The following is a 14128-nucleotide window of genomic DNA, read 5'->3' as shown; positions in this document are numbered from 1 at the left end:
AAGAGAATCCGGGCAGGCTTCAAAGAGAGCGTTTCGGTCAGGAAATGCCCCCCCCCCCAACAAAACAAAAACAAAAGTTAAAGGGCTCAAGCCATTTTGCAGGTTAGCTCAGAACATAGAAACACACTAGCGGACGCCACACATCTCCACGCACTTCATTGTGACCACTTAATATTACAGCGGCCCTGCAAAAACACCAGAAGGATGACCAGGAGAAAGAATGGAACCGAGTGCAGTTAGATTGAAAAGGTCTATTATCTTGGAGGAAGTGGGAGGTAACGCAAACTCAGAAACACAGGTGCAAATCCTTCGCTCTCCACGCTCAGTCAATACGTTAGGATCATCCTCCCTAATCTCGGGTGGCTTCTCTTTTTGGTAAAAAGATACTCAGCTTCTTCCCTCTTCTTTTTGGAGTTTGAGATTCTTTCTTCACGTTTCAGAGGCTGAGCACCCCAATCTCCTCCCTAACCTTTGGTCCCCACTGGCTGAAACGTCTCGGGGTGGGAAAGCCTGTAACAGATGGGGAAGGATCCGGGGGCGTCAGCTGCAGCGCAGGCCTACCCCAGCGGGATCTGGAAACCATCCAGTGAATTATGGGCGTTTTGTTCCCAGCGCAGCCCAAAAAAGGCGCGGAGAGAGAGAGGATGGAGGCAACCCCCCATTTTCATCAAGACGCTCCTCCTGGGGCGCCTGCCTGCGGGAGAGCTCCAAAATTGGCAAATTGGATCTCGAAGTCTCCCTGTTTAGCCCACATTTCCCAAACCCCGGAGGAGGAGGGTGATTCAAAATGCAAATTGCATTGCGGGCGACAGCAGGTAGGACCCGGTTGCGCCGCGCGGGGCTGGGGAGATCCGGTGACCTTAGGCGCCCTCCGCGCCCCGGATCGGGAAGGGCCGCAGCCCGCGCTTCCGCCTCCCGACCGCGGCCGGACAATGAGCTGTTCCTTTCCGTGGGGCCGGGAGGGCAGACCGGATCGGGACCCGCGCCTTCCGCAGGGCCCGCCGTCGCCGCACACAGGTGGTTTTCCGTCCGCGAGGGGCGGCGGCGGCACTTTTATATAACAATAGAGCAGTGCGCGCCGGCAGGGAATGCGCCCTTGTCGCCGTCGCGGCCCCCGCCGGCCACGCCTCCATCCGGCTCCGGAGCCGCGCCGCCTCCGTCCTAAGTTGCTGGCGGGTGGTACTGGCACTGGCAGGGGAGGTTGTCCTTGAAACTCCCCCCGCCCTAACTTGGGAACCAAGGGGTCCCGACCCGGATTCAACTGGCTCTCCACCCGCCCTAGTACTCTCCCGAGGCGACAGTTCCGCGCTGACCCTTAGGCGATCTTAGGATGTCTTGGTGTCCCCCCCTCCCCCAGTGCAACCGGACTGTGGCCAGAAGCACAGCGCGCAAGCGCGTTTGGAGCTTCTAGAGTTCTCTGTGCGAGGCCCTGGCACGGCTGGAGCGGAGGAGGGATAGGAGACCGGTCTCCGTGTCCAAAGTAGCCAGTCGCCGTTTTCGCTTGAGTTCCTGTAGCCTGCGGGTCTTGCGGGAGGACTTCACCGCGCCTCCCGGATTGCGGGGATCGTTGGTGAGGTCAGGCGTCCCAGGCTCCTAGGCTAGGCTAGGCTAGGACCAGTTGCCAGACCGGTTCCTCTTAGAAGAGAGCAAACGTCTGCTCCTGGCCCCAAAACTTTTAAAGGTGCACAACTCCCCTGGTGGGTGACCGGTGACGGGGAGCAAGAGCTCCGGAACAATGGCTCGCAATGCACCACACCACCAGGAGCAAAAGACAAGGTTTTTTTTTCCTGCCCCCCCCCCAAAAAAAAAGCTGAGAAAATCTGGAGTTAAGGACCTTCTGGTTTTCTGGACAACCAAACGTTTGTTTGCTTAGTTGCCTTAAAATGTTTCAACAAAACCCTAGTTTGTTTCGAAAGATGTTGGATTAGCATTTAACACTTCGTCGGGTCACTAAAGCCCAGGCAGTCCACCAGCCCCAACACAGCCTCGGCTAAAAGAACATCAGAACAAACAGAGCTAGACTTTTTTAAAGAGCCAAATAAATGCCACACAGGATCTAAAGGGCGGGGAGTGGGGGGTATGGAGGGTTTAGAGTTTGGAGGGAATAAAAAAAAGGGTGGCGGAACCCATCAAGTTTTATTAAAGCTAGCTTGAGAGAGCAAAAGTCGCGTAAAAGGGTTTTTGTGCTTGCTAATTGCACCATTGGTGAGCAAAGAGTTCGACGCGAAGTGTGAACTCTCAACAGAAGGAAACACGAGACAACTGAAGTGCCCTGGTTTATGTGCCCTGCTCCTCCTCCACCACCACCACCACAACCGCCTCCTCTTCTTTCTCCTTCCTCCCGCCGAGCCCGCAGTTGCAGCTTGTTTGCACTGGGGCTTATCCGGAGCGGAAATTCCTTTCCGTTTTTGTGAATGACAAACTCATTAACAATTCATCAACACAACCTGTTCCAGCCGGCCCGTCCCCACGGCAACAGCCCCTTCCGCAGCGCGCTCATTGGCTGGCCGAGAGAATGTATCCATTGAGACGCTGGCTGTTTGTATCCATTGAGGAGCTGCCTCGCTTAGGGGGCGTGCTCTCCCGGAGTCCTTGGGACTGGGAGCAAACCGAGTCTTGAATCCAACCCGGCTGGATCTGAGGTGCAGCCTTAGAGGGAAGGATTAGGAGCCGCTAGATTTTTTTTTTCTTTTCTTTTTCCCCTCCCAGTGGCACGGAGTCCGAATTAATTGGATTTCATTCACTGGGGAGGAACAAAACTGGGTACCTTCATTCAGAGAGATTCGCTGACTCCAAGAGCGATCCCTGCAGCCCGGCGCAGAGGGACCACCGGCTTGCCTCCTGTGTCGCTTTCTCTAACCGGTAGCCTCGGCTTGGGAAAGGCAAGGCAGAATCGAACCCCGCTCCGAGAGCGGCAGCTTCGCGCGGCGTGCTCAGCCTATGCCTGCCTCGAGGGGCGTCTGCTAGGCACCCCGCCTTCTCCTGCAGCTCGACCCCCATGATAGATACGCTCAGACCCGTGCCCTTCGCGTCGGAAATGGCTATCAGCAAGACGGTGGCGTGGCTCAACGAGCAGCTGGAGCTGGGCAACGAACGGCTGCTGCTGATGGACTGCCGACCGCAGGAGCTGTATGAATCGTCGCACATCGAATCGGCCATCAACGTGGCCATCCCGGGCATCATGTTGCGGCGTCTGCAGAAGGGCAACCTGCCGGTGCGCGCGCTATTCACGCGCTGCGAGGACCGGGACCGCTTTACCAGGCGCTGCGGCACCGACACCGTAGTGCTCTACGACGAAAATAGCAGCGACTGGAATGAGAACACAGGTGGAGAGTCAGTCCTCGGGCTGCTGCTCAAGAAACTCAAAGACGAGGGCTGCCGGGCTTTCTACCTGGAAGGTAGGTCGTGAACCCCGGGTGCAGGGCTCCCGGGTAGGGCTGCGGTCTGGGGAAGTCGCCGGCGAGGTAGCTACCACGGCGTGCTGTCCGCTTAGGGGAGCTGAAGCCGCGTGGTAACCTCTCCTCCCTGGCCACCGACCTCTTGCTCCCTCTCCCCCTCCCCCCCCCGCTCCGCCAAGGGTTCTAAAAAACCAAGCACTATTAAAAAAGTGGTCATTTTATGCGTTTCCGGCTTCAAATGAAAAAGAGTTCCCTGGGGAAGCAGCCGGTCTTGTTCCTCAAGATGTATGCTAAAGTGTGTTTCTCTTAGAACCGCAGGGGGTTCATTGGGTGCCGGCCTCTAGCGTTCCCTGCATCCAGCTGCGGTTCTCACAGGCTGAAAATTACTATGGCATCTCTGGTTACAAGATTGCTTTTCTTGTTCTGGCAGGTGGCTTCAGTAAGTTCCAGGCTGAGTTCTCCCTGCACTGCGAGACCAATCTAGACGGCTCGTGCAGCAGCAGCTCCCCGCCCTTGCCAGTGCTGGGGCTCGGGGGCCTGCGGATCAGCTCCGACTCTTCCTCGGACATTGAGTCTGACCTTGACCGAGACCCCAATAGTGCAACGGACTCCGATGGCAGCCCGCTGTCCAACAGCCAGCCTTCCTTCCCGGTGGAGATTTTGCCCTTCCTTTACCTGGGCTGTGCCAAGGACTCTACCAATTTGGACGTGTTGGAGGAGTTTGGCATCAAGTACATCTTGAATGTCACCCCCAATTTGCCCAACCTCTTTGAGAATGCAGGGGAGTTCAAATACAAGCAAATCCCCATCTCGGATCACTGGAGCCAAAACCTGTCCCAGTTTTTCCCTGAGGCCATTTCTTTCATAGGTGAGACTTAATTTACAGTCATTCACGGAGTTGAAGATATTAATCTGTTTTCCAAGCCAGTTTGCTGGCCTCCAGGTCCCTACCATTCCTAGAGCGTTCTTATCTCTGGTTTACCTTCTTGCTAAAGGAAACGGGGCTTTTTGACTTAGCAGATTGTGGGGACCATTTGAAACATTTTCTCAAACTGTACATTTAAAAGGAGGCGGTTCCCACCTGGTGTGTATTTCCTTGACAGGGTGGGAGTGTGAAGACAGAGTTAAGGAGAAGCCCTCTCTTAGAGACAAGGCTCCTGGTCTTGTTTTATCATTTAAAAAAGACCCAGAAGTTATTTTAGGACACCCAAGTTAGTTGTTGGAAAGCAGTTTGCATTTCAATGATACCCAGCTGAATGCTGCAGCACCGTGCTGTTGACAGGGAGACTCTGGGTAACCTGATCTCAGCAGGAAGAAGTGTGGGCTTGGAGCCTAAGTGGAGCGAATCTCCAGGCTTTGTAGTGCATTTCCCCTTACAAAGGAACTCATTCTCAGGCCCTGTAGACATCCTGTTCTTCCTAATGGCTGTCCCCTGTGACTTCCCTCTCTCTTTTAAAATGCCTGAATACCTCCATTGTTAGCTGTACAACAGTTGGAGAATAATTTAATAGACCCTTGCAGTCTGCTTGTCTGTCTGAGAGGCATTCAGGACAATATTGCAGGGTTTCTGGTATTCACATGCCGAGGCGAAGAATGTACACATTAAGGAGGGTTTTTTTTTTCTTTTTTGTGGGTAGAAACTTAATACAAAAGTTCTCTTTGCGGGAACCATCTGAAATATGTCATTGTGTTCAGTGTACATGTTTATCTCGGTTATACATTTTCCTGCCGCCTTTAGGGCTCAACTGCCACACACGATTGTCTCTTCATGTTCCTTGATTCAGATTTTAGGCTGAGCTTTCGCAGAAGGTGGTTTTCAGTCTAGTGAGACCTTGCCTCTCTTTTTGTGTTCACAGATGAAGCCCGAGGCAAAAACTGCGGTGTCTTGGTGCATTGCCTGGCAGGCATCAGCCGCTCCGTCACCGTGACCGTTGCTTACCTTATGCAGAAGCTCAACCTGTCCATGAACGATGCTTACGACATCGTCAAGATGAAGAAATCCAACATCTCCCCGAATTTCAACTTCATGGGCCAACTGCTTGACTTTGAAAGGACACTGGGACTCAGCAGCCCCTGTGACAACCGGGTCCCAGCTCAGCAGCTGTACTTCACCGCCCCTGCCAACCAGAATGTCTACCAGGTGGACTCCCTGCAATCTACGTGAAAGGCACCCAACTTGCCTAGCTGGGAGTGTCCCATTCCTTCAGCAGTTTCTCTTGGGCAGCAGTGAGCAGGCTGCTTTCTTTGTGTGTGGCCCCAGGTGTCAAAATGTCACCAGCTGTCTGTATTAGACAAGGTTGCCAAGTGCAAAATTGGTTATTACAGAGGGAGAGATTTGCTCCATTCTTTCTTTTGGAAGGACAGGACATGCTGTCTGGATCCAGGCAATAGGTTTGCTCCTCTACCCCCAGCCTACCCAAGCAGGGACTGGACATCCATCCAGATGAGGAGGGTAGGACCAAGAAGTAGGGTAGGGGCATGTGTTCTTTAGGGCCTTGTATGACTGTTTCCTGTTGCATCCGGAATTAACTCTATATTGTCTTCAGTGAAGACAGATTCAACTTTGCGTACAGTGGAGCCAAAGAGATTTTAGCTCTGTATTTGTGGTATCAGTTTGGAAGATTAAAAACAAAACTGATACTCTTCTTTGATTATTGTAAATATTTGATCTTAAATCACTTGACAGTGTTTGGCTTGTGTTTTTGTTTTTTTTTTTTTTGTTTTGTTTTTTATCTTTGATGGGTTTAAAAAAAAAAGTCCAAAGGGGGAGAAAGAGCAGTGTGTGCCACTTCTTAAAATGAAAAGAAAACAAGGAAAATTTTGCTCTTTTCTAATCCAAAGGGTATATTTGCAGCATGCGTGACCTTATTGTACCAATTCTAAAGATGTTGTCACAGATACTATCGCTGAGACTTTATTATGGTGCAGTCTTGAGTCTCATATATCTTCCTTGTGATTTTTTTTCCTTAATGTACTTTGACTCTGCCTTACCTTTGTAAATATTTGGCTTATATTGTCTCAAAGTGGGTATCTTGGAAAGACACCAAAATTGTGGGTTCACTTTTTTCTTTTTTTTTACCTTTCTCTTCCATTTTTACTTCAGCTGTGCTAAACAGTATATTACCTCTGTACAAAATTCTTCAGGGAGCGTCACCTCAAATGCCATACTTATGGTTGGTTTCTTTCCTTTTAGAAAAAAAATATATGATAAACTGGAAATGTGTGTCTGTGTGCGTGTGAGCATGGGTACCCATTTGACAGGTGGGATGCAGCGGGTTGTGGAGGCGGGAGGATTAAGTTGCTCCGTGATGTTCACAGTGTAAAGTTTTCAGCTGGAATTTATTATAAGAATGTAAAAAACCTTAAATTATTAATAAATAACTATTTTGGCTACTGAATGCGTTTTTTATTTTTAGATGTCTCCCTAGTGTATGAAGTAACTCATTGAAGTAGTGGGGACTGATGAAGCTTTAGTGGTGGCCAAGGCAGGGTTACTTATTATGAATGCTTTTCCAACACAGTTCATGAATTTAATTTTCTTATCAAGAGGACCTCATGGGTATACTGCGTCATACATACAGATAATGTTTATGAGTAGTTGAGGCTTAATTAATGTTTCCCTCCCCTGGGAAAATGAAGTCCCTAATATATGCCTTGTAAGATTTGGCTATCCATAAATTGCCAAAAAAAGGCTGTGCCAGGATAATGGCAGCCACATGTTAACCTCTGTCCTTCAGAATCCTCTACTCCATAATCCTTTGGCATACCAGGAAGGAACTAGAGATAATCATTTTTTTCCAGGCTGTCTGGTTCTACTGAAAGTTATCTAGCAGATGCTAAAGTGGGTCCCTTGTTTTATGTACATGACATTCTAATGGCATCTTGGTTTTCTCGTGGACTTGGAAGTGATCGTAAGTGTTCACTTGGGTGAAATCTGCTTATGTGCTTAGCTGTTTTAGGACCTCCACTGCACCTCAGTTATAGACTGTTGAGGTTTCCTTCTGAGCTGGGCATCCTGTGTTTTTTTGGAGACTTTTTTTCCAAGCACGGAAGTATGTAAACCAAAAGTGGAAGGCATGTGTATTAGAATCAAAAGTGCTAGGCATAGATTTTAGCATCTCACACCTGAGCGCCATCATTTTGAAATGGGAAAATGAGCTTTTCACCTAAGGGGGACACAGGGGACATCTGTCTGGCTCTTTGGTAGACTGCATGCCACTGGGAAGTGGCTTTCATTCTATAAGCATCCTGTGTCAACCTGCCTGGGAGTGAATTTTTTTTTTTTAAGCGACTAAGTCCAAAAACAAAACTGCAGAAAAGTAACGAAGTCAGGCTCCTATTTGGGTGTCCCAGGTCAGCAGGGACCCAGAAAGCAGAAATGGATGGCCGTTCAACTTGGCTCCCGCTAATCCTGCTCTGAAGGGTTTCCGTTCCTGGCATTCCCTAAACTGCCTGTTCAAAGTAGGGATTTGCTAGCAGCGCGTTTCCTGTCCAGCTGCAGCTCAAGTAGCCGAGTGCTTTCATTCCTCCTTTTCGCTGATTTCTTTTCTCTCTTTTTTTCTTTTTCTGCAGGGGTGGGGGGGTTGGTGGTGGGGGGGGCGCTGTGGGTAATTTTAGTGCATTCCCCCTTCGTTGTTCATCATCTCTATCCCTCCCAGAACTTGCAGACACTGAGAGTTCCTACTGCTGGGCTCAAGCCGACAGCTGGCCTCCCCGGCACTTCCTCCTGTTTCACTGCGGGTTTGTTGTTTGTCAGTCCGCTTCTGAAATTAATAATGTTTTCTGGCCAAGTGCCACAAGCCATTACCACAAAGGGGAAGTAACACATATGAATAGCAGGAAGCCGTGCAGGGTCACAGTGTGAGCTGAACCTGTGGAGGGAGCCTAATTGAGCCCGGGTCCATTCAGCAAATGTCTGAGAGGGGTTTGGGGAGACTCGGGCGCTTGCAGCATTTAAGCAGCTCAAGCTGTGAGGTAAAAGACCTTTCCAATAAATTGGGAGCAAATGGTCTTTGTCGCCGGGCTGAGCAAAGGAGAGCCAGCGAGAAGAGTTTAGGGCTCCCGTAAAGTTGCAGTGTTTGGGGTTCCTCCCCTCCTGGCATATTGTTTCGTAAGGCTGCTGAACGCAGGGGTGCCTGCTTCCTCTATTCCCACAAAAGGGTTCGTGTTAAAAGGGCGATTTTTTATGGTTCACACAGACTAGAAGATTCAAAGTGCTGTGTTCTTTTCTGTGTTTCCTCCTCTGAAAGGTGGGAGCTTGTAACTACAGCCTGGGCCCTCAGCTCACCCTGCCTGCGCCTCTTTTTCTTCCTGTTACCCCTGTTTGCAAGGAGCCAAGTGAAGGCTATCATTTTCCTTCTCGGAGTTGGGTTGGTTTCTAGAATGGAGCCCTCACCGTTACTAGGGCAACCTTCGGCAGCGGCTGCAGCACTACAGGCTCCTTCGTTTGCTGTCCCCATTAGTACCATCCTCCAGTCTGGGAGAAAGCACTACCTTCTGGGCCTAGTGTTGGGAGGAGCGGGGGCCCTTGGAGGAGAGGGGGTCGTCTGCAGGTTTTGTGGGCACTGCAGAAACCTCAGGGCGTGCAGCGGTTAATGGTGTGAACAGATTTTAGGGTTCAACGTGGAAATAGGAAGGGTTGTCTGGGGATAAGGATACCGAAAGCCTTCAGAGGAACGAAAAGAGAGATTTGCGTGGACCTTAAAATTGGAAGGGGCGAGGTGCGTCTCTTGTTCTCTCACTGGTGAAAGGAGTAGCCATGGGCAGCCCCTGAGGTTTTTTTTTCCCCCTCATCTGTTAAGTGAGTGAGTGCTTGGTTTGCATTCCAGCATTCCAGCAAATGCTTATCTTAATTCCAACCTTCTGGTGAAGGGTTGGTGACACTTCCTGAAGGGTAAGATGAGAAGGGTATGTGTAACTCCATGATAGAGGTACCACATACTGTACAGGCGCGTGTGCTGGCCTTTGAGGCTCTGTCTACTTTAAACTGCTAGTCATCAGTACTGGGTCCTCTTTACAACATCCTGGGGGCACTGGATAGGAAGTGGCGCCTCCATTTTACAGCCGAGGAAGTGGAGGAACCAGAGGTTGCCTGACCTGGATGCCACAGCCGAATCATGAAAGGCCAGGCTGCTGTGTGTGTGTCGCCAGAGATGTGTCAGTTCATCTGGGAGCTTCTTTCCTTCCTCTCCAAAGAGAAGTTGCCCAACCCCGGGGCCGATTAGCACATCAATTACAAAACTGAGGTTCCTAAAGATCTCTGGCTAGCACACTGTGCTAGGACTGCTGGACCTGGCCCTGACCCTTGCTCATACCCCTCCCCCAAGGGAGGGAGACTTCTGAGAGCAGCTCACCTCCTCCCTCTTGAGTCCTCTGGCAGAAATTTGTGGGAGGAAGCTAGGGTGAGGGAGGGCAAGAGAAAAAGTGGAGATCTGTAGGACAAAAGGCAACAAGCCGGAGAATTAACCAGTGCAGGCAATGGGGTGGGGTAGACAGGGGAGAAGGACCCAGAAACAGCAGGTCCCTGTGGTGGCCGGCTGTAGGACAGAATTCTTGAAAGGCCCTTAGAAAACCAGTCTGCAGACCTTATGAGGCTTCACAAGGATTGCTTCGGCAGTCAATTGATATGCAGTTCCTCCTCGCATGCACTTTCCCAAATATCCTGCAAGACTTTCAGACATTCACCCCTTGTGTCCGGGCTCTCACTTGGCGCAATTGGCTCTGAGGGGGCCCAGTTTGGGGAGCCGGATCTTTGAAACGTCTTTAAAGTCCAAAGAGAATTGAAGGGCACAGAGCAGAGTTCAAACAACTCACAAATATTTATTCAGCCCTTGATGTGCGTTGGTTTGATGACACAAGGTGAAAATAAAGGACGACCAAAGACTTTGACGGGAGTCCTCAAACGCCAAAGGCAAGGCAGGGCTTCCAGGTAGCACCGTGTCTCGCTCTGAATGCTGCCCCAAATCATAGGCCTCTCTAAGGACAAGCGGACTCCTTGTATGTTCTACTTTTGTTTCGGTCATGCAAACAACATTTTATAGCTTGTATTTTAATGTTTACAAAGGAAAGGATGAATAGCCTACACAGATGCAGTTCGACCCAACAACTTACCCTGACAAAGTAGAGGTGTGTGGCAGAAAGGCTTGGAATCACTGTGTTTTCAAAGGTGAAGTCTCAGAGGCACTGGGAAAATGAAACACTCTACGTACTTTGATAATGACATTCTGAAAGATACCAAGAAAATTAGCAACAGTAACAACAAATTCTATTGTTCCTTTTCTGTTAGAATTGTCCCTTTCTGGCTTTTGGAGAAAAATCTAAATTTTGTTTTGTTTGTTTTGGTTTTACTTTTCTGAGACAGGGTTTTTCTATGTAGTCTCCTCTGTTCTGGAACTTGTTCTGCAGACCAGGCTGGCCTCGAACTCAGAGATCTACCTGCCTCTGCTTCCCGAGTACTGGGATTAGAAGTGTGCACCGCCCAGCAAAAAAATTACATTCTTAAAAAATTTTAGTTGTGGGGCTGGAGAGGTGGCTCAGTGGTTCCGAGCACTGATTACTCTTCCAGAGGTCCTGAGTTTGATTCTCAGCACCCACACAGTAGCTCACAACCACAGTTCCAGGGAACCCTCACACAGACATACATGCAGGCAAACCACCAAGCCACATAAAAATAAATAAATTAAGAAAAATTTTAGTTGTATTGGGGGGTTGAACCCAGAGTCTTTGCCTATTGGGCAAGGTGCCCTACTACTGAGGTACATGCCTAGTACATATTGACTGTGTATGTGTGTGTGTGCACGCACATACATGTTTGTATGTACATGCAGTTGTTCACAGAGGGCAGAAAACAACCTTGGGTGTTATTCCTCAGGTCCTATCAACCTTTTTCCTTTTGTTTTCCTTCTCTTCTCCTCTTTCCCTCCCTCCCTCCCTCCCTCCCTCCTCCCATGTCTTCCTTCCTTCCTCTCTCTCTCTCTTTCTTTCTTTCCCTCCTTTCTTCTCTCTCTTCTTTCTCTCTTTCTTTTCTCTCCTTTCTTCCTTCCTTCCTTCCTTCCTCCCTCTCTCTCTTTCCCTTTCTCTTTCTTTCTTTCTTTCTTTCTTTCTTTCTTTCTTTCTCAATGGCCCAGAGCTTGTCTTCCTCTCCAGGATTAGGAGAACTGTACCACCACACCCGGTTTGTGAGTTCTGGGGATCTAGCTCAGACCCTCATGCTGGAAGGCCTCACTGATAGAGCTATTTCACCAGCCCCACACTGATTGCTTTTTATTAATTCCAGTTTAATGCCTGTTGCACGCGCGTGCGCACACACACACACACACACACACACACACACAGAGAGAGAGAGAGAGAGAGAGAGAGAGAGAGAGAAAGAGAGAGAGAGAGAGGGGGGGGAAAAATGTTCTGTGAAAGTTCACTGCCAGTCTCTGAAGTCCCAGAGAACCCGATCCTGAGACATCTCCCTTAGTTATCTGGTAGTTGATGCTAGAAGCTCCTCAGCGGGGGTGAAGCCTGCAACTTTGGTTCCTTTCCACACGACCTAGATTTCCTCACGGTAGGGTGACCAGGTTCCGCAGATAAAATCCCAGTGAGAACACAACGGGGGAGCTGTGTTAACTTTTATCATGTGGGCCCACGAGTCGCTTCTGATGTTGGAACCCACCTTTTGATGGAAGAGGACAAAGTCTGTGAGGGAGCAAATGCGATGGGGTTGCGTGGCTGCCATTCTTGGTCAACACAGCCTGCCGTGTCTTGCATGAAATGGTTTGAATGCCGGGCTGCAAGGAGCAATCGTGAGCTCCCACTGAGTGAAACCTAAGTCATTTAGCTGGATTCCTCTCACTGTCCTACCTTGGCTGACGACAGAATTTTCCAGCTACTGCTTTAGCCCCCACTCTTCTCTAAAACTAACAGTGGAGTAGTAATGCCATTCAAATATCTTTCAGATTGCTTCTCAAAATTAAAGAATTATTTCAATCTTTTGTTGCAGAAATGTATATATATTCATGTGTCTTGTGTGTCATGGCTTGTGTGTGCAGGACAGAGGACAGCTGGCACTGGCAGGAATTGGTTTTCTCTTACCATGTGGGTCCTGGGAGTTGAACTTAGATCTTTAAGGTTGGAGGCTGTTGTAGGATATTATTTTAAGATGTGTTACATTTGTTTATGCTGTGGAATATTTGTTGAATGATGCAAAGGTGTGTTGCATTCCTTTATGTTGCATTTATTTAACTCTGGGAAGCTGTGTTACATTGCTGTCTAGAACACCTGATTGGTCTAATAAAGAGCTGAACGGCCAATAGTGAGGCAGGAGAAAGGACAGGCGGGGCTGGCAGACAGAGAGAATAAATAGGGGAGAGAAATCTAGGAGGAACAAGGTTCAGGAGTGAGAAAAGAAGGGGCCAGCTACCTGTCTGCACAACCAGACACAGAATAAGAAGGAAAGAAAAGATACAGAAATAGAAAAACTTAAAAACCCAGAGGAAAAGGTAGATGAGATAAATTAAGAAAATCTTGCTAGAAATTAGCCACACTAAACCTGGACATTTATGAGAAAGAATAAGCCTCTGTGTGTGTTTATTTGGGAGCTGGGTGATGGGCCCCCCCAAAGAGTTTAAAAATAACAGCTTCAGGAGGCAAGTGTTTTTACCCACTAAGCTATCCTGCCAGCCCGGTAAGGCAGTCTCTGAATGCTGGGATTATAGTGTATGCCATAAAGGTAGCTTAAATACAGGTTTTTGTTTGTTTGCTTATATTAAATGGAAGAAAGATTAATTTTTGATGGAAAAGCATCATACCTGAGGATTCATCCAACTTGTGGATCCAGAATCTTCCTTTCCTGAGGTAAACCTCATCCCTACCTTAGGAAGCGTGCACGGCCTAATCTAGGCCTAAAAGATTATAGTTTCTGGTTTCAGTGGTAGACTTCAGGACGGGACATGAGTAAAATAATCATATCACAAGCTCAATTATTATTTGTGGAAGATTTTCTCTTAGGATTTCCAGGCCTCAGAACTATAGAGTCAAAATTACTGGAAGCAGAATCTGTTTCTTCTAAAACATCCCTGGGGGATTTTTTTTTTTTTAAAAGAGTATCAAGTTTGGGAATTACCCACCTATGCCATGTATCAAACAAGTGTGCTTAAAGAACCACATGAAAGGGAGCTTGCTAACTGTGCTTGGAACATGGGTCTCCAAAAGTTAGCACGCATAGCTTAGCTATGACCTCACACAGTTATGGCTTACAGCTATGGACCGTCTTAGAGTTGGACTTTCTCCTAATTCATTTCTTGCCCTTTAGAACAGGACATGAAAACACAGATTGTTCCACCAGCACTTGCTTTTGAATTTCCTGGGTCTGTTTTGCTATCTGCTGTCTCAGTGTGTGGGTGCTGTACTTGAATACTTGGTGACTTACGGGCTCTGGCCTGCCAGTGCTCACACGCTGTACTTCTAGGCTACCGTGTTTTGAAGTCTCCTTGCCTTCTTTTCAATCCCTAATCATTTTGAACCACCTTCCCTGGACAGCCTCCAGTTCCGTTATGACATTTATTTTCAAGGTTTGGTGGCTAGAACTACATGGGGGTATTTGTGGAGCAGATGAATCCTGGCGTCTATGTGCATGTGCGTGCGTGTGTGTGTGTGAGTGCGTGTGTGTGTGGGCTTTCTATTTTGTTTTCTACATCCTTCCTGACAATGCTTGCCTTTGTGACTGCCACAATACATCGGACGGA

The 14128-nt window shown here is 48.7% G+C and overlaps 1 protein-coding gene across 2 annotated transcripts; it reads left to right on the top strand.

Moving 5' to 3' along the window:
- Positions 1-2065: 2065 nt before the first annotated feature.
- Positions 2066-6792, top strand: Dusp6 (dual specificity phosphatase 6). Of its 2 annotated transcripts, XM_041671468.1 has the most exons (3): positions 2514-3398; positions 3829-4266; positions 5255-6792. In XM_041671468.1, the coding sequence occupies exons 1-3, from the start codon at positions 2999-3001 to the stop codon at positions 5560-5562; spliced, it is 1146 nt and encodes a 381-aa protein (XP_041527402.1). In that variant the 5' UTR covers positions 2514-2998; the 3' UTR covers positions 5563-6792. The 2 variants fall into 2 exon arrangements, with proteins under 2 accessions (XP_041527411.1, XP_041527402.1); XM_041671477.1 differs by lacking the exon at positions 3829-4266 and having other exon boundaries at positions 2066-3398.
- The last annotated feature ends 7336 nt before the right edge of the window (positions 6793-14128 follow it).

The sequence above is a fragment of the Microtus oregoni genome, unplaced genomic scaffold (genome assembly GCF_018167655.1).
Source record: "Microtus oregoni isolate MIOR12 unplaced genomic scaffold, Mior012 000001F_ref0000356, whole genome shotgun sequence".
Classification (NCBI taxonomy): domain Eukaryota; kingdom Metazoa; phylum Chordata; class Mammalia; order Rodentia; family Cricetidae; genus Microtus; species Microtus oregoni.
Note: the sequence above shows the minus strand (reverse complement) of the source record. Positions and strands in the feature narration are given on the sequence as shown.

Excerpts from the sequence above, each read along its gene's own strand:
- Dusp6 (XM_041671468.1), top strand. The coding sequence starts at position 2,999 with ATGATAGATACGCTCAGACCCGTGCCCTTCGCGTCGGAAATGGCTATC. Across the intron at positions 3,399-3,828 it reads CCGGGCTTTCTACCTGGAAG|GTGGCTTCAGTAAGTTCCAG; the intron begins GTAGGTCGTGAA and ends TTGTTCTGGCAG. Across the intron at positions 4,267-5,254 it reads TGAGGCCATTTCTTTCATAG|ATGAAGCCCGAGGCAAAAAC; the intron begins GTGAGACTTAAT and ends TTGTGTTCACAG.